General features: G+C 42.2%; 1 protein-coding gene across 1 annotated transcript in view; it reads right to left on the bottom strand.

Annotated features, from left to right (window-relative positions):
* Nucleotides 1–20,739, bottom strand: part of CYFIP1 (cytoplasmic FMR1 interacting protein 1) — a 136,420-nt gene that overhangs the window by 27,331 nt on the left and 88,350 nt on the right. The window contains exons 23-25 of the mRNA XM_049614145.1: nucleotides 15,687–15,774; nucleotides 3,633–3,776; nucleotides 624–803 (exon numbers count right to left, since the gene is read on the bottom strand). Coding sequence (XP_049470102.1) covers nucleotides 624–803; nucleotides 3,633–3,776; nucleotides 15,687–15,774 — 412 coding nt within the window. The remainder of the gene's footprint in view (nucleotides 1–623; nucleotides 804–3,632; nucleotides 3,777–15,686; nucleotides 15,775–20,739) is intronic.

Here is a 20,739-nt window from a genome sequence, read left to right as displayed (position 1 = left end):
GAGTCTCAGTGGTGGAACCTGCATTCTCTCTCTCTGAGCCCCAGAGCAAGACCACACATTTTCATCACTGTCCTGGAGATCCTGCACATTGTGATACGGCACAAAAAGACACCAGGCATAAACACTGGGAAGAAAGCTAATATTCCCTAATTTGATCTATACATTCAAATGCTGACCCAGTCAAAAGTCCACAAGCTGACTCCAAAATTCACGTGGTTACGCAGAAGACCTAGAATAGCCAAAACAACTCTACAAAGAACAAAGTTGGAGACTTAACAGTTTTCAAACCCCTCATCCCAACTGTCAGGTACCAAATGCCATTTTGCAAGGATCCCTAGGGCAGTTGGACCTGGAAGCTGAGTTCCCTGTCCTTCCCTGGTTGGTGATCTTCAAGGTCCCAGTGCTGTGCAAGAGTCAGGGGTTCAGAGTTCAGAGCCCCATCACCCATCAGTGACTAGGCGGCATTGCCCCTCTTCCCCATATCTTCCTCACCCAAGTGTGATGATTCCAACACACCTGCTCCCAAAAGAAAGGCTGGTTTGTTTGTTCCATTGGAAACAACCAGGCTTTGATTAGGTTCGTGGCCTCCTCCCACCTGGGGAAAGGAGATCCTACCCTTATCAGTAATTTCTGACTTGACATCTTGCACTGAGGTCTGAATGTTTATGCTGTCCCTTCTGTACTGCACTCCTGGGGAGGTGCCCATACTCACCAGGAGAGCCATATTCATGACGGGGCAGGCGGCAGATCTTGGGCATCACCTCCATCAGTGTCTTCACGTACTGCAGGATTGTGCCTTGCAGCTGTAGGAGAAATAGGCTGCATCAGCCACTGGCTGCCACTGTCTCAAAGGTTGTGAGTGGTGCGTGGGGCTTCTAAAAGGGAGTCTGTTAGTAAAACACATGGTAATGACCAGGACTGAGAATCACTTTGGCTGGGAAAGGAAATCCTATCCACAGAAAGAAAACAACCTCCACCAGAGTGACTTTACAGGAATAACTAAATGCATCTTCTAAAACACAATTCTTCTTTCAGGAGACAAGTGGCCTGAGGTATGACAGTGGGAGGGCAAGGAGCTCTAGTTGTATCCATCTGTGGTGAGTGCGGTGGCTCTGAAGAAGTGACATCCTCATGGGGCAGTTTCTGTATTCCTCTGACGGATTTGGTGTAGCTGCAACACTGGACCATGTCACCTCATGTGCCTAACACCTTACAAGTTATGTGTTTTGGGGCAGAGGTTCTAGCTGGGGGTCCCAGCAGTGACTGAGTGGGTCATGGGCTCGTGTCTGTGCCAAAAGACCCAACTTTTATATATTCTAATTGATTTCTGATCCAAACAGGTTGTATATTTTGTCAACCTCTTAGAATTCTGTCAGGTTTTGCTTTGTGTTAATGATCATATCATCTCCTTGATGGACTGCTACTTTAATTATGTGGCCATTAATTCAGCTTTAAGCATGGGAAATACCTGAAAGTCTCTATTTAGCGATAAAAAATTTTAAAGAAATGGGCTTAATCACAGGTAGTTTATTAAAATAATGGAAAAAGATTAAAGATTAAGATTTTATAAAGTTCTTTCTCAGTGAACAGAAATAGCACATAGAAAACTAAATCCATGTTAGTCTACATGTATCATTCTCTCACTTTCTCTTTGCAAAAAGACTTAAATAAAATACTTCTGCATAGAACTTCTGACCTCAATCTGAAGTTACACAGATGAGTGTCTGAATCCTTTATTCACAGTTTAACCCTTAGCACCCAGGACAGGGGCGCACATCATCAGCCTTGCAGGTACAACCAGCTATCGCTGGGCAACAGAAGTCTGAAGAGCAGCGGGACCCTGCCCACACCACTGTCTCACAGCTGAGCCCATCTGCCTCTTGCTCAGCCCTACCCCACAGACAGCTCTGAACTCCTCGTGGCCAACAGACTCTCCTCCATATCCCCCAGTATAAATGTTTCCTGGAAATCTGTGTTTTAAGAAAACTCCTACTTCACAATCAGAAATGGGCCTCTCCATACAACTGTCCCTACCCAGATGCTTGCCAACTAAAACATGGTCTCTCCATAATGCCTTTATGGTTCCCTTGGGCAACAGCAGTGGTCCTTTATAAGAAAGCTATATTTTGGTACGTAACTTCTTAAAAAAAATTTTTTTTTAATGTTTATTTATTTTTGAGAGAGACAGAGAGTAAGCAAGGGAGGGGCAGAAAGAGAGAGGGAGACACAGAATCTGAAGCAGGCTCTATGTTCTGAGCTGTCAGCACAGAGCCCAACGCTGGGCTCCAACCCACAAACTATGAGATCATGACCTGAGCTGAAGTCGGAGGCTTAACCGACTGAGCCACCCAGGCACCCCTTAACTTTTTCTACGAATTAGTTAAAATAACATGGACCTATTCTCTTGAATTAAGAAAGTTGGGGGAGAAATTAAAATAAAAATTTTAAATATAAAAAAAAGACACTAAAAAAAAAAAAAGAAAAAAGGAAGATAGATGGGAGAGAAATCAAACTACATATGGTCAAAAGTGGTGCTAAACACCACAGAGGAAGGACCCCTGGCTTTTCCACCCCAGAAAATTTAAGGTTATGTGTGATACTGTGATTTATAATAAATATATATTTGGTCTTGTATCTATTCCTGACAAAGAGCTCCTAAAACCTTCAAATTATCCTGAGAGCCTTAAAAGCATCTCTTATTACATTATTAAGGTCACTTTTGGAGGCCCACCCACCAATGGGGGCTGGCTGCCAGGAGAACCAACCCCACGGTTGGATTTGGGACTTTTAGTACCACCCCCAGACCTCTGGGGAGGAGAAGGGGCTGGAGGTCAATTTAGTTACCAAAGGCTAGAGATTTAATCAATTGTGACTATATACTGAAACCCCCATAAAACCCCAACAGGGTAGGGTCTGGGGAGCTTACAGATTTGGGAACCAGAACAGGTCCACAGGCCACTATGAGGGGCTCCAAAGTCCACAAGGAGAGGAGCTCCTGTCTTCAGGACCTCTCCCTATGTTATCTTTTCATTGGCTGTGGATTTGTATCCTTTGTAATTAACTGGTAATCTAGAGAGTAAACCAGCTTCCTGAGTTTTGTGAGCTGCTCTAGCAAATTAATTGAACTCAAGGAGGGGGCTATAGAAACCTCTGATTTACAGCCAGTGGGTCAGAGGCACAGGTGACAAATTAGACTTGAAATCTAGTGGGGGTGAGGGTAGGGCAGTCTTGTGGGTCAGAGCCCTTAATCTGTAGGAACTCATGCTATTTCAAGGTAGACAGTGCTAGAATTGAGCTGAATTATAGGACACCCAGTTGGTATCCGAGAATTGCTCAGTGGAGTGGAAAACCCCCCTCCCCACATTAGAATTGGGTGCAGGGGCACCTGGGTGGCTCAGTCAGTTGAGCATCTGACCATGGCTCAGTTCAGGATCTCTCGTTTTTTGAATTCGAGCTCCACATCAGGCTTGCTGCTATCAGCCTGTCAGTGCAAAACCTATTTCAAATCCTCTGTCCCCCTCTCTCTGTCCCTCTGCTACTTGCACTGTCCCCAAAATAAATGGAAAAAAAAAAAAAAGAATTGGGTGCAGAACACTGCACTGTGAAAAGGAAGCAGACTGAGGAAAACATACCAGGCTCTTCACGACCTTCAGCAGCTCCTCCATGACCACTGCAATGCCCTGGTAGCCAAGCAGCCGGCAGATGACCTCAAAGTGCGGAGGCCCCACAAAGTTTCGGTAGCTGCCATAAATGCTAGAGTAGGCCAAGTTCAAAGCCTGAGGGACAAAGAATATAAGGGCTTAATGAAATCTCCAGAATTTTCAATGTGGTCACTATGAAGCCAAGATGAAAAAACTGCTGCACCAAAGATGCATTCAATACACCATGCCCTTAAGATGGAGAATTCCAGAGAATTTATTAGACTGCCCTTACTGGTATTTATATCTTCAACATAAAAACATGACAAGCAAGCTTGCTAAAACAGAAAAAAGAAAACAAAGCCATTTGGTTTCAAAGATTTATCAAAGTGCCAGTTTAAGGTCCTGGAATGAGAAACAAATACATCCTCATTGCTGTCTCCTTGGAGCTGTTCCCAGTCTCCTGGTGGAGACATCTGGGGCAAACACTGATCTCAGGGACACATGGGGAGCTGGGACAGCAGCCCTTGCAGGGAGAATGGGTGAGAAAGGAAATCAGGGTGGTTTCTTATAGGAGGAGACCTCCAAGCTTGTCTAAGAACACAGACTGAACACTCAGCCGGGAGACCCCTAATAAACATTCAGTGCTGTGTATTTCCCTCTCAGCACTTTTCAGGTGCATCCCACAAATTTTGATATATTTGCATTTCATTTAGTTTGGTTGTCTTTTTAAAACAACTCTTTTAAAATTTTCTTGAGGTTTGTTTAATGGCCCAGAATATGGTCTATCTGGGGGGAAGCCCCAGGGGCACTTGAAAAGCACGTATGTTCTGCCCTTGTTGGGTAGAGTGTTCTACACATGTCAATAATTTACTGGTGCTTGATGGTGTTTACTTCTTTGTTGTTGCTGATTTTCTGTCTACTGATGACTAAGAGAGAGAAATGTTGAATTCCCCAACTATAATTGTGGAGTTGTTCATTTCTTCTTTCACTCATGTTAGTATAGTATTTGCCTCAAGTATTTTGAAGTTCTATTGTTTGGTACACAAACATTTAGGACTGCCTTATTTTCTTGGTGGTTTGACCCTATTATGTAATGTTCCTCTTGGTCCCAGATTAATATTCTCTGTTTTGAACTCTATTTTATCTTATATTAATAGAATCACTCCTTTCTTCTGATTAATGTTTGCATGGTATATCTTAATCCATCTTTTTACTTTCAACCTACCTATATCATTAATTTGAAGTGCATGTCTTGCTTAATCAACTTTTTAACTCCACTTTGCCTATCTCTCAGTATTTTAATTGTATTTAGATGTCTCACTTACATTTGGGACATTTACACATAATGTAATTATTGATATCTAAGTAGGGTCTGTTTCATTCTTCCTGACTTCCTCTGGGTCACTTAAACATTTTTTAGAATTCCACTGCAATTGACCTATAGTAGTTTCAAGAGTATCTCTTCACAAACTTCACGGATGTTTTAGTGGTTGTTTTAGGTCTTATACATTGTATAAGTTAATCATAATCCACTGTTACCAACATTTTACCACTTTGATTGAAGTGTACCAATCTCACTTCCATTTAGGTTCCCTGTATCCTCCTCCTGCCCCCTTAATCATTGTCTTAAATATTTCCTCTACATACACTGAAAACCACATCAGAAAAGTGAGGATTCTGAAGAACAAGCACAGCAGGCCTGCTTGCAATTCCTGGGAATTCATCCTTTGGATTGTTACCAACTAATAAGGGTTTTGTTTTGTTTTGTTTTGTTTTAAATATACATCCAAGTTAGTTAGCGTATAGTGCAATAATGATTTCAGAGTAGAATCCAGTGATTCATCCCCTACATATAATACCCAGTGCTCATCCCAAGTATCCTTGTTAATGCCCCTTGCCTGTTTAGCCCTTCCCCACACCCATAACTCCTACAGCAACCCTCAGTTTGTTCTCTATATTTAAGAGTCTCTTATGTTTTGTCCCCCTCCCTGTTTTTATATTATTTTTGCTTCCCTTCCCTTATGTTCATCTGTTTTGTATCTTAAATTCCACATATGAGTGAAGTCCTATGATATCTGCCTTTCTCTGACTAATTTCGCTTAGCACAATACCCTGTAGTTCCATCCACGTTGTTGTAAATGGTAGGATTTCATTCTTTTTGATTGCCACATAATACTCCAGTGTGTGTCTGTGTGTGTGTGTGTGTACATTTATCCATTCATCTATCGATGGATATTTGGGCTCTTTCCATACTTTGGCTATTGTTGACAGTGCTGCTATAAACATTGGGGTGCCTGTGCACAATAAGGTTGTTTTCTACCACTAGGGCACTTAACCATGCTATATAAACTTGTTTAGGTTATATGTACAAACAGTGATTTATGATGGGCTCTTTTCCTTCTGGGGGTTCTGGGGTTTCAGTAACTATGAACAGTCAACATAGGTGGCATATTCCTATGTACCTAGCCCTAGTGAAAGCCTTGGACCTGAGGATTTGAGTGGACCTCTCTTCGCTGGGCAGAAAAACTACACATCCCAAGCAACCCCCATGAAGGACAACTTTGGTAGCCTGTGCCCAGTTCAGTCACACCTGGTACATCTTTTTCCCTTACCAATCCTGTTTTGCATCCGTTTGCTATAATGAACTATAGCTGTTAGTACAAGTGAGTCTGTGAGTTCTTCCGGAGAATCAAAATGTGTGGGTGGTCCTAGGACCCCAAAACAGAAAGTATGAAAACTGAAAACAATTTTCAAATAAAACACTGACCAGGTTGGAAGCACTGCCAAGCGCCTGTCCTGTGCCCACACTTACAACCCCAATCACACTTGAAAGGGGCATATTTTGATCATCAGACCAGATATATCCTCTTCCTAACTCCTCCTCAAATTTGCATTTAAGTGCTGGGATTCCATGTTAGGTTTTTGCTTGATAAGTTCTACTGTTTCAAAAGAAAAACATGCAAATTGTTAGTGAAATCTAAAGGTTTCAGGAGCTAGGAAAGATGGTGGAGGAGGAGGACCCTGAGCTTACCCCATCCCATGTTTTCAATGAGATATGATCCACTTCCAAGTCAGTAAGATGGAGAGCTAACCAAAGACTGTGGGAACAAACTCCACATTGAAATACAGAGAAGAAGCTACATCTGAAATGTTACAATGGTCAGAAAGGCAGAAGGAGGCTGCCCACAGAAAAGAGGGAACTGAGTGTGTAAAATGGACAGAGAAAAAACTTCTGCACCAGGGAGCTCACATAAGAGGACTAATATTCATAAATTTTGGCTTTAAAAACCAGAGAGCTCCATCAAAAATCAACAAAAGTAGGCCAACAGCAAAATGTAGCGTAATTAAATTTGTGAAATATAATGCTAAAGAAAAAAATCTTAAAAGCAGCAAGACAAAGGAAGTCCCTAGCTTACAAGGGAAGACAAATAAGGTTAGCAGCAGATCACTCCACAGAAACTTGGCAGGCCAGAAGGGAGTGGCAGGATATATTAAAGTGCTGAATGGGAAAAATCTGCAGCCAAGAATAGTCTATTCAGCAAGGCTATCATCGGAATAGAAGGAGAGATAGAGTTTCCCAAACAAAAACTAAAAAGAGTTCGAAACCACTAAACAAGCCCTAAAAGAAATATTGGAGACTCTCTGAGTTGGGAAGGAAAGACCAAAAGTGATAAGGACTAGAAAGGAACAGAGAAAATCCCCAGGAACAATGACAAAATGAGTTTAAAAAAAAAAAAAAAAAAGGCTGTAAATACATATCCATCATTTACTCTGAGTGTAAATGGACTAAACACTCCAATCAAAAGACAAAGCATGTTAGAATGGATAAAGAAACAAGACCTGTCTATACGCTGCCTCCAAGAGACTCAAAGAAATGGAAAGACATCCCATGCTCATGGATTGGAAGAACACTGTTAAAAATGTCTATACTACCCAAAGCAATCTACACATTCAATGTGATCCCTATCAAAATAGCAACAGCCTTTTCACAGAGCTGAAACAAACAATCCTAACATTTGTATGGAACCACAAAAGACCTCAAATAGCCAAATCAATCTTGAAAGAGAAAGGCAAAGCTGGAGGCATCACAATTCCAGATTTCAAGCTATATTACAAAGCTGTAATGATCAAGACAGATGGTATTGGCACAAAAATGAACACACAGATCAATGGAACAAAATAGAAAATCCAGAAATATATCCACAATTATATGATCAACTAATCTTCAACAAAGCAGGAAGGAATATCCAATGAGAAAAAGACAGTCTCTTCAACAAACAGTGTTGAGAAAACTGGACAGCTACATGCAAAAAGAATGAAATTGGACCACTTTCTTACACCATACACAAAAAGAAATTCGAAATGGTTTAAAGACCTACATGTGAGACCTGAAATCATAAAAATCCTAGAGGAAAATATAGGCCATAAGCTCTTTGACATTGGCTGTAACAACTTCTTTCTAGGTATATCTTTTGAGGCAAGGAAAACAAAAGCGAAAGTAAAATACTGGGACTACATCAAAATAAAAAGTTTCTTCACAGTGAAGGAAACAATCAACAAAAAACTACAAGGTGACCTACAGAATGGGAGAAGATATTTGCAAATGACCTATCTGATACAGGGCCAGTATCTAAAGTATATAAATAACTTATAAAACTCAAAGGCCTGAGAGCAAATAATCCAATTAAAAATGGGCAGAAATCACAAACAGATATTTCTCCAAAGAAGACAAACAGATGGCCAACAGACACATGAAAAGATGTACAATATCACTTACTATCAGGGAAATGCAAATCAAAACTACAATGAGATACCACCTCACACTTGTCAGAATGGATAAAATCAACAACACAAGAAACAACAGGTGTTGGTGAGGATGTGGAGAAAGGGGAACCCTCTCGCATTGTTGATGGGAATGCAAACTGGTGCGGCCACTTTGAAAAACATTATGGAGGTCCCTCAAAAAGTTAAAACTACCATGTGATCCAGCAATTGCACTACTAGGTATTTACCCAAAGAATACAAAAACACTAACACAAAGGGATACATGCACCCCTATGCTTACAGCAGCATTATTTACAATAAACAAACTATGGAAACAGCTGAGTGTCCACTGATTGATGAATGGATAAAGAAGATGTGGGGTGTGTGTGTGTACATACAACATACACACACACACACACATAAGAAGTCACTCAGAGAAAGACAAATACCATACGATTTCACTCATATGTGGAATTTATGAAACAAAACAAATGAATAAAGGGGGAAAAAGGAAAGAGGAGTAAACCCAGAGTCAGACTCTTAATTACAGAGAACAAACTGATGGTTACAGGAGGGGTGGATGGGTGAAATAGGTGATGGGGATTAAGGAGTGCACTTGTCATGATGGGCACTGGGTGATGTATGGAATTGTTGAATCAGTATATTGTACACCTAAACTTATGTAACACTGTATGTTAACTAACTGGAATTAAAATAAAACTTAAAAACAAAAATAAATCTGAGGGCCTCATATTACAAATGAGAAAATTCACTTTCAAAGTTGCCCTGAGGGGTGCCTGGGTGGCTTGGTCAGTTAAGCGTCCGACTTCGGCTCAGGTCATGATCTCACGGTCCGTGAGTTTGAGCCCTGTGTCAGGCTCTGTGCTGACAGCTCAGAGCCTGGAGCCTGTTGCAGATTCTGTGTCTCCCTCTCTCTCTGCCCCTCCCCTGTTCATGCTCTGTCTCTCTCTGTCTCAAAAATAAATAAACGTTAAAAAAAAAATTAAAACAAACAAACAAACAAACAAACAAACAAAACCAAACAAAAGTTGCCCTGAATTGCGTAGGGACTGTGGCTTAATAATACCTGGTCCCAGGGGCTCCTGGGTGGCTCAATCGGTTAAGCATCCAACTTCAAATCAGGTCATAATCTTGTGGTTTGTGGGTTTGAGACCCACATCGGGCTCTGTGCTGACAGCTCAGAGCCTGAAGCCTGCTTTAGATTCTGTGTCTCCCTCTCTCTCTGCCCCTACCCCACTCATGCTCTCTCTCTCAAAAATAAACATTAAAGGGGCGCCTGGGTGGCTCAGTCGGCTGAGCGTCTGACTTCAGCTCAGGTCACGATCTCACAGTTCGTGGGTTCGAGCCCTGCGTCGGGCTCTGTGCTGACAGCTCAGAGCCTGGAGCCTGTTTCAGATTCTGTGTCTCCCTCTCTTTCTGACCCTCCCCCGTTCATGCTCTATCTCTCTCTGTCTCAAAAATAAATAAACATTAAAAAAAAAAAATTAAAAAAAAAAAACATTAAAAAAATACTCCCCCACCCCCCAGCTAATGTCCAGCTTCCCTATGGACTACACTCACCCCAAATAGGGCACATCCCAGGGGCACTACAACTAAAGTGGTGTAACTACTCAGAGGAAGAAGAGAAGGCACTACCTCTGAAAAGGGCAAAGTTACAAATACTTTATTGTAAAATAAATACTTACAGCTCAATTCAAGAAACACTCTGCCAGCCACACCTGACACAAAGACTTGGGTCTCACCTTGAAACCAGAGGACACAGAGCTAGACTCACTAGTGGTGTGTCTTGGGTTCTCTAACACCCTTGAAGGTATGAGTCTTCAACTGTAAGTCAGGGACAATATTACTTATCTTACAGAAAGAGAACATCAGTGACATACTCAAGAGCATGTTCACTTAGAGTGGTGATATTCCAAGAACCAAACAGCATCATAAATGAGCCACTCATCTAAGTCAATATTATTCTCACAAGACACTTATCCTAGTTCATCATTCATTAAAATAAAAAAAAAACACATTAGATTTTTGAACTGGATTCATGGTATTCCATAATCTCACAGGTACAAACACTATAAACTGCATTGCAACAAAATGAAGTAAAATGATGGTTCTGAATACAATATTCAACTCTGATATCATAATATATTGTCATTCTGCTTTTTTTGGTCCTTAAAAAAGTATCATATAAGATGAACAGTCAACATCGATGTCACTCACCCAAATTTTTGGCAGACTTTTTGTTAGAATCCAAACAATTTAACAAAAATTACTAGTTTAGGGCATAAGAATAAAAATGACACAAACGTAATTTGTCAAACTGAGGCTGAAATCTGCAGTTCGATCGCAGCTGATCACTTTTAAAAGAATAATCAAGTCCAATTCATCTAATCTTTCCTTTCCTCCAAATGGGTACAGCAGATGACCCTAGACTGCTCACGCCCCTGAAGACACATGAGGTGTGAACACAGACCCCACGCCCCTCAGGATCTTTGCTGTACAAGAAGCAGTAACACTGCTGCCTGAATTCCTGGAGGAAAATCAGTATAAAACCAAAACCTGCAGTATAAAACCAAATCCTGAGCCATTAACACCAGGATGGATGCACACTGTGTTTGGGCAGCAGGATGGACACAATAGTGCTGGTGAGGAACCGCTCTCTCAGAACCAACACCACAAGCCTTCTTTCCAGGAATCCATCCCTCCAAGGACCATGCGGGAGGCTGGTCTGACACCCCATGGCCAGATGCTGTGCAAATGTGTGGTAAATCACGAGCATCTACCTTTCCTCAAAGGGCCAAACTTCCCTTACGCCTTGTCATCCTCTCCAAATGCTGGGGCAGGGGAGGAAATGGAGGAGAGAATGGAAAAATCACTTCATTTCTTGGTTCCTCCTTCCCACAGGCTCTTCTCTTTTTATCTTAGCATTATAAAGACATATTTTGTGGTCATGCCTAAGACAGGGATTAAACTTCAGAATCAAGCCTAGTTCATAGCAAATCTTTTAGTTAACACAGACCCAAGAAATTTCTATCTTACTTGCCAAAATTTCTAGTCCTATCTTCTAAAACTATATAAAACTTCTTTTAGCTCCAAGAAGGTAAAATACTATACTTTATTTATTTCTTTGTTTTTAAATGATTGAATTTTACTAAACATAACTATGATATATTCTGAGTAAAATGGCATCAGTGTAGTGGCATCAGTATAGAATGTGAATTCTATACCTGTACACTGTATTCTGGTTGTTTTAAGTTCTCTCTGATAATTGCTTTCTTTTGTTCCCCTAAATAAGACTTTTCACTCGTCTTTGATACACACTTCAGGTGGTCAGCTTCGGGATAGGTTTCAACACTGATTACATTTTAATTTCAGAAAGGGGGCATAGAGTACTTATTCTAATACTTCTAAAAATCCTCATGCCTTTCTGGAGGGGCAGAGGAGGTGGGCAGCCTACACCAATACACCAGCCAGAATCACAGTGTTTGCCCACTTCCAAAGGCGTAGTCCTAGCACAATCAAGTTCAAGTTACCATCTGTAGTGACAGCAATGAAGGCAAACAAGAAGACAGAAATGAAAGGTTCACACTCTAAAGAATAGATTAGGAAAGAATGGGTTAGAAGCATCTCTTCTACTTCTCAGATCAGCTGACATCTAAAAGGATGTCCTAGTGTAGGTGATGTGGGGTAGCAGCCCCTCAGCTCCTGACCTGTGTCCTAGCCTCGACTGCCCTGAGATTCAACACATGTACACAGGTCTACACCTGTTGCCAGCTACACTTGACCAGCAGCTCAGAGCATGAGAACAGCTTTCTCTCAGGGTCCACAGAGTGTGGGTGTCTCCTGGGCATGGGACAGGAGCAGAGTCTGTTAATTGCTTGGGCCTCGTGTCCCATCATAAGCATCACCTGTCTGACCAGTGGGGTTTCCCAGAGGCAGCACTGAGTCAGGTGCTTTATCTTCCACCTCCCTTCTCTGAGGCAGTGCTGCTGGGGACTCCTCTGTAGGCGAGAAATCTTTGGCCAAGTGGGAGGAAGGGAGAGACTAGGGACATGTGGCCCCCTGCTTGTATCTCAACAGCTCAGTCTCCTTTCCACCCTCCCTGCCTCACTGGCCATGCTCCCAAAACTGCTGGGGTGCCCTTCCCTTGCCCAGGCTCTTGGTACCTGTCTGCACACCAGGGCCCAGTCCACACCTTCAGGCCTCTGTGGAACAAGGCCTGCACTCACCTGCTGAGCCAAGAACTCTGCTCCCTGGCTCAGGCCAGGTGCAGCCTGGGTCACAGCGCATGCTCAGGAAACACTTGCTGAGTGAGCCCTGAGACTATGACTGCAACTTGGTATAGGTAGAAGAAAAACATTACTTAATATTTTAAAAAATGACACTCAGTCCCAGAACACAGCAGAAAGAACAATGACATCTGGACTTCTTCACTCCTGGTCATCATCACTAGGCTTAACACAGCAGCCAAAATCCTGACCCTAACAAACGGGGCAATATGATCCTCCAACCCAGCCCACCAACTCCCACAACCTCTGCCTCAGCTGAGTGAGCCATGAAACCTGCCTGATGTGTCCAAAACAGACACCCAGCAGGGCAGCATCCTCCCCCGCTCACAGTAAGGTCTATGACGTGCAGAGCAGACAGACCTAGGAAGAGGAGTGGACACAGGCCCCAGGGATAAAGCCCTCTTCCCTTTAACCCTCCTAAATCTAGCCCTGTCTGACTTCAAAAATGGACACCTCCACCCACCAACTGCCAGAAACCTGGGAAACATCTTTGGGTCTTCCGTTTCTCTCCCCTTCAATCTTTGGGTTATTAGCCAAAGTCCAGTCACATCCACTTCCAAAATACCCCTTGAGTCTAGCTACTTCTATCTCTGTCAATGCCACCTGGTCCAAGGCACCACCTCCTGCCTGGACTAGGATAACATCTTCCCACCTGGCATCATTCTCCATCTGCTCCTGGTCCCTCCCTCAGACCCCGGCCCAAGCTGCCTGTCATACACCACCCCTCCCCACCCCCATCTTGTGACAGAGACTCGGGCCCACGGGGTCCTGTGCAGGGCTGGTTCCTTCTCAGCATCCAGATCTTGTTAGAGCAAGGCCTCTCTAAAAACCAGCCAAGGTTCTATCACAACAGTTCCTTTCACAGCATCCTAGGAATGCTGCTTCTCAAGTGGACATGCCCTTCCCACACACAATGCAGAGTACATGGCACCACCCAAATGTGGAAAACAGAGACAGCATCCATTTCAGCTTGAAGTTCCACATATCCTTGCAAAACACAGGCAGTTTCTAGTTCTCTCAACACTGGTTTCCCCTTCCTCCCAAATATATCCTCTACTTAACCCTCTGGCTTATCCCACTAAGACATCTACCATTTCCTTCTTGGCTGACAGGTTGAAAACTTTAAATGGTCACATTAATTTGTAAAGTGTTATGATGCTGTGATTAAGACAGAAGTGGCCAAAGGGAGATGACATCACAAGCCTGGAGAAGTTGAAGGGAGAGAAGGAGGGTGAGCCAAGGACTTGTCTCTTCAAAAACTAGTCAGAAGGGAAGGCTGAAATTCTGACACCCTCCTGAGAGCCAGCACTAGGGATGTGAAGAGTGGTCCTTTTATGTCATTATTAATAGGCTCACTTCTTCACCTGTGAGAAGAATGTGCAGAAAATATGGAGATGGTACTGCCCAAACTTCAGCCCCTCAGAGCTTTAGAGCCGAATGAAGCAGCAGCTGCTCAGAGCTTTAGGTTCTAAGGCTATAGGCGCTGGTGTCCATGACCAGGCAGGGGTCATGATCCACTTCCCCACACAGCCCACAGGCTGTGTGGAGACCGAGGCTGACACCAACATCAGAGGGAACAGCTTAAAATAACTAGTGAGAACAATGCACACACATCATAAAGTGAGTTCAGAAAAGGAAAACGTTTCTCAGACTCAGCCCTCCCAGAGACAGCCACTTTTTAGCATCCACTAATCTTTCCTCTGGGTTTATCTTTTTGTAATAAGGAATATTCTGTTTGGAGTGTGATCTTTTTTTTTTTTCAACTTAATACAATACAGCCCCCACAACCTATCACAAAATCTATGTAATTACCTGTGATGACTGTATTCCAGTGGACAGTAAGTTATTGGAGTATTACCTGATGGTCAGTTAGGTTGCTTCCGTATTTTTTATGACAATGTTGTTATGACCACCCCCATAGCAGACCTTACTTTATACTTGTCTGATTTATTCCCTTAGCTGTCCAGCTTCCTACAAGTGAGAACATTTAAATATTGATAAACATTTCAGCTGGCTCCCTAGAATCATACAGTCCCATGTGCACTCATTTATTTTTCTTTAATTACTGGTGAGGCCAGTTACCTATTCCTATTTTTTTTACTACATTTTTTGGAAATATCTGCTCATTAAATCTATCTCATTTTTACTATAGAGGGTTTGTCTTTTTTTTATGAAACCCTAAGAGTGCTTTAATTATTAACAAAACTAACCTTTAATAATACTCTTTTTTTTTTTTTTTTTAATTTTTTTTCAACGTTTTTTATTTATTGTTGGGACAGAGAGAGACAGAGCATGAACGGGGGAGGGGAGAGAGAGAGGGAGACACAGAATCGGAAACAGGCTCCAGGCTCCGAGCCATCAGCCCAGAGCCTGACGCGGGGCTCGAACTCACGGACCGCGAGATCGTGACCTGGCTGAAGTCGGACGCTTAACCGACTGCGCCACCCAGGCGCCCCAATAATACTCTTAACTTGTTACAAATTCAGCCACCCTCAGCCTGGACACTTGTCTTACCTTACTAGACAGCAGTGGTTCTGTGGCTTTTGCCAGTTTGCCTGCTTGCCTGTGGTTTCTGGATGTCAACCCTTTTCTCCACGCCCCCTCCCACCTCAGCCCCTCCCTTCGTGGCATCACACCTGGACAAGATATCCTGCCCTCTCTGTCACAGATATGGCCCTGAGCCTATTCCACACTTTCCTGGTTTGATATTTTTAAACCATTAAATCTGCTGACAACCTCACTTATTATAGTGCCAGGAGTGAGGCCAGGCCTAGTTGGACACCTACGACAGCCAGAGGGCTGTCCAAACACTACTATTACTTTTTAGGAAGATGCTAATGGAAGAAAACAATAACATTTCACACATGGCATGATACATCTAAATCACTGCAACTAACATGAATTAAACTAAACTAGAAAATATGCTTCATTGAGAACTTAAAAAAATTTTTAACACAAACACAAAAGAACCTACCTTTGATCCATGTAAATACTGGGGTTGTGCATTAGGCTGTTTATCTCTTTGAAATTCCTGAGAAAATGGTAATACTGTCCGAACAAATCTAAACAAAAAGGATAAAAAGAAAAGAAAAAAAAGAAAAAGAAAACAAAAAAATTTAATGGCACTTCTTTAAAATTCAGAACTTTTCCATTACCCATCAGTTAAATCTTCCTCACAGTTAACTGATACAATCATCACATAGGAAAATTCTAAGAAATCAAAAACCATAGTACGGATGATATAAACACTCTGAAATGATATACATGTATCCAGAGTTCACAGAGTGAGAACACCCAGGCCCACCACTGCATAAGCAGTCTCCAAACTCTGGAAGACAGTCTGGTCTGTTGGCACCAGGACCATTTCATGCCTAATGCAGTCCATTGACAAGTGGTAATGACCTAGTACTCAGGCCTTGCTGGGCCTCTGGACATGGTGATGACCTCGGGGATAGGAGTGGGAAGGAAGATACAGGCACTGATATCCAGTTACTCGAATCACTAGTTACAAGCTAATGGGAAGAAAGAGCAAACTAAGTACTTATAACCACATTCATTTAGCCAACATACTGGCTTGATAATGGATTAGGAGACCTTGAAAATCAAATGCTTGGATTTTAAAGTGGACATGAAAAGCTTGGCTAATACTTTCATATCAGAAGAGTTCATTTAAACATATAAAACTTTGGGGGCTCCTGGGTGGCTCAGTTGGTTGAATGTCTGGCTCTTGGTATCGGCTCAGGTCACGATCTCACAGTTCATGGGTCTGAGCCCCGTGTCGGGCTCTGTGTTGTGCTGATAGCACAGAGGAGCCTACTTGGGATTCTCTCCCTCCCTCTCTCTCTCTGCCCCTCCCCTGCTTGCTTGCTCTCTCTCTCTCTCAAGAAAGAAAGAAAGAAAGAAAGAAAGAAAGAAAGAAAACAAAAAACCTTATAAAACTTTTATAAAGAAGCATCATTACTACATGGATTTGCTAACTATTAAACATGAAGCACTTGATTAACACATATGACACTTTAATAAATAAAAAAGGATGTACTTGGCATAATACCACCAGTGCATGAAATGAACATGCATATCTGAGGGGAGTACATTTACACAGAAATGTCATGCTTTTGAGTGTCTGGATTTTGTTGTTACCCTCTAAAGACTGTTGAGTTATATTGGGCAGAATGTTAAAACTGCTTGCAAGTCAGCTGGAACCTTTCATAATTAGGGTGGCATGGTATTGTAAACAGCTTAGGGCTAGTACTAAGGCAGGCCCTTCTGGCAATTCTACTGAATGCATAGGTATTTGGTGAGGTCTCCCCATTCTTGCTGGCAGGGCCTCAGATGGCTCCTAGCTCTGTGTCAGCTCTGGGAATTCTTCAGCTTAGAGCCCCCAAAAAGTTGTTCTTTGCCCATCTTTGTGGAGATCCACAAAGATGGATTTCCACAATCCACAATGCACACACAGTTTAATATTCAAGCAAAGACTAAAGGGCCCCTAAGTTGGTCTCAGGAGCTATTCCTCTATGCAGCTCTCTCTTCTCTCATACTGCAAATCTGCCCTGCAAATTCCAGCTGTCTCAGCATCCTCTGTTTCCAATCTGTCCCTTCTACCAAATAAGACTTCAAAGCTGTACTTGGGACACATCCTTCCACACTGAAGCCCAGAAAGTGCTTCCAAGCAGAAACCCAGGGAAGTCATAGGGCTTACCTCCTTTGTTTCCTTTCCCCTAGAGAAATAGGCAATGTATGAAACAGTGGTTTCATAAATTTTTCACTTGTTTAAGGCAAAAGATATATCCAAACCCTGTTACTTCATTATCCCAAATAACGTTTAAGCACTGTATTTTGACTATATATTTATATACGTATGTAATATATAAATATATAGTCAAATATATTGAGTATATATACACTCAATGTAAAGATAAAAAAAAATGGAATTCCAGTTAGTAGACTTGTGTTCATGGTGGAAAGGATTAGTAATTTTGAATTTTCTGCATTTTCTAGAATTAAGCAAATGAGTAAATATACTAATAACGAAACAGGATTCTCACTGTAGAAAGGAGTTATAAAAATGGAAAGGGAGGGAGAAAACGAGAATGAGAACTGCAGTGCTGAACTGGAATTGAAGATATTAGTGTGAATTCAGGGTTAGAACATGTAGACAGCTACAGAGAAGCAACCCCCACCCCCCACCACATAAACATTTTATGGGGTTGTGTCCTCTAAAAAGATAATCTGAAGTCCTAATTACCAGTACCTCATAATGTGATCTTATTTAGAAATGGGGCTACTGCAGATGTAATTAGTCAAGATGAAGTTATACTGAAGCAGAGCAGGCCCTTGATCCAATATGACTCATGTCCTTGTAGGAAGAAGGGAAAACAGCATGTGTCTAAGGAGGCAGAGACTGGAATGATACAGCTGCATGCTAAGAAGGCCAAGAATTGCTGACCACCCACCTGAAGCTGGGGAAAAGCAAGAAAAGTCTCTACCCAGAGTCTCAGAAGAAGCACAGCCCCGCTGACACCTTGGTTTTGGATATCTAGCCTCCAGAACTGTGAGAAAATAAATTTTTGTTGTTTTAAGCCCCAAGGTTTGTGGTAATACAGGGACTTAATACAGTACATAGTCAGGTACTCCCTAGCTCTGAACATCAAAAGAGTCTAGAAACAATGACATTCCAGTAGCAATGAGCATATCTAACACCCAGACTTACTTTGTAAACATTAAGCCTAGTTGTAAAATATTCTCCACTAAAAGGAATCCTTGTAGAAATAACAAATTGCCAAGATAGAGCAGGAGAAGTACAAGATGAACCTGGAACTTTTTGTGGTGCAGAAAGTAGGGCAGTGCTTCAAAATGATGTGGATAGCTAATAGGACACCAAAACCAGGTGGAAGGGGCTCCCACTGGCCAAAATGGGGTCAATTTAAGCCACAAAAACCAAATCATGATAATAACAGATTACAATGCTGAGTTAGAATCTGCAACTCTTTACTTATAATAAACAAATAAATATATGCCAACATATATAGTTGAAGGCCAACTAATATATATACATGGAATGATGACATTTGAAAATCACCATTGTCAACCACCATAATGATAACTGAGTTGGGTAAGAATCATCAACAGATGGTAAAACTAGTAGGCCAAATTTTAATGAGGAACAGTTTATTTATGAAGTCTCAACCATCTCTCTATAAATTACTTATAAATTCTAAGCAGAAAAATGATAACATGTCAGCGGAGAAACCAGGCAGCCACCATCCTAACCAAAAGACAGAAGTTAACATCACCAGTAACAGACAAAGTAATGCCCTTTGCTTCATTGTACACTGCACTGAGGACACACCCATTCCTCTGTGGCCTTCCTCCCTCTGAGGCCTGACTTTGATCCCAATCATTGCCTATTTCCAGAGCTATAGCATTTTCACACAATTATCAGCTGTATAGGTTAAATTTAAGTCATAGGCTACCCTAAACCACTTCCTAGAGCCATCAGGCAAAATCACTAATCAAAAATAAGCAACCAGTGAAGTTCTGGTTTCCCTTGAACAGTTCTTAGAAAACCCTCAGGGATGGAATTAAAATACTGGGTGACACAATTCTGTCCGTCTTCTCAGGATTCCAGTTCAGTTCTCAGGAGCCTTGGTGGGCAGAGCAGCCTCCTTACAACACAGGTGGGGCCCACTCACAGCCTCCATGGGCTCTGTGCTCACTCTGCAAACAGGGGTATTCACATCTCATGGGCCAATGGAAGAAATATGCCACAAGAGATGAAAGCACCCAAAGCTGCCCCTTCTGCTCACTGTCATTTACATCAGACATTGTGTGGTCTCAGGTAGCTGAGGGCTGAGGTGTGACCTGACACCACTCCTCAGTTACATATTGGATGCCTCAATGTTCCTCACACAGTTCTACCAGGGTCCTATAACTGACACTGGCCTGGAGGTTTTCTACCCTTCATAGTACCAACTTCCTAACCTGAGCCCTGTCAATTCTGTCTTTGACAATAAGACCCCTACTGCCAGCAGGCCAGGCAGCCTTGAATGGGGGGATGTTCTCCATCATCAGTCCCAAACAGGGCATCCAACAAGGGCCTATCTTGGTGGGCAGGGACTCAGAATTTGATCCATTTCCCTAACTCCACTCTTCCTCACCAAACTTGTGTTCATATGTCTAAAGTATCTTCCAGAAAACATAGCAGTTCAACACAAGAGTTTATGGCAAATGCTGGCTTTTCATCATCATGTAATCCTGATCCTCCTCTGCAGATCTTCTACACAGCTCACATCAATTCTGAGGACTTGACCCATTGAACCATCACCAAGGAGACCAGGGCAGTCCAACAGGCATAAAGGAGGCTCAGGGAACACCTTTCATTATTCCTTTTGCAAGATCTCTGAGAAATCCCTTAAAGGAAGACCAAATGCTAGATAATTTTTAAAAAGCCTGGGTAGCTCAGTTGGTTAAGCAACTGACTCTTGGTTTTGGCTCAGGTCATGATCTCAGAGTTTGTGAGTTTGAGCCCCAAGTCAGGCTGAGCTCTGTGCTTACAGCATGGAGCCTGCTTAGGATTCCCTGTCTCTCTCTCTCTCCCTCTACCCCTCCCCTACACACACACACACACACACACACATACACACACACACACACACACACACACACACACACACTCTCTCTCTCTCTCTCTCTCTCCCTCTCTCAATATAAATAAACATTTAAAAAATACAATCTAAAATAATACCAAAAAAAATCACAACTTCCTGTGTTGCCCAATTCCAACCTCACCATAACACCTTTTTTCAGCCTACTGATAGTGGAGTTCTGCTGCATGTAACCTTCAGAGACACCTGACAAGGCAAAAACAATTTAAGGGAAGGTAACAGAAATTAATTCCAAAGGTTCCAAATGGATCAACCAAAACAACTCTTTGGTCCTGCAAACATCAGCCATGACTTATACAGATTTTCAGAAGCAGAAAAGCATATTTATAGTCTAATACAGAATGACCCTCCTTGTGATATATC

Source organism: Panthera uncia (genome assembly GCF_023721935.1).
Source record: "Panthera uncia isolate 11264 chromosome B3 unlocalized genomic scaffold, Puncia_PCG_1.0 HiC_scaffold_1, whole genome shotgun sequence".
NCBI classification, from domain to species: Eukaryota; Metazoa; Chordata; class Mammalia; order Carnivora; family Felidae; genus Panthera; species Panthera uncia.
Note: the sequence above shows the minus strand (reverse complement) of the source record. Positions and strands in the feature narration are given on the sequence as shown.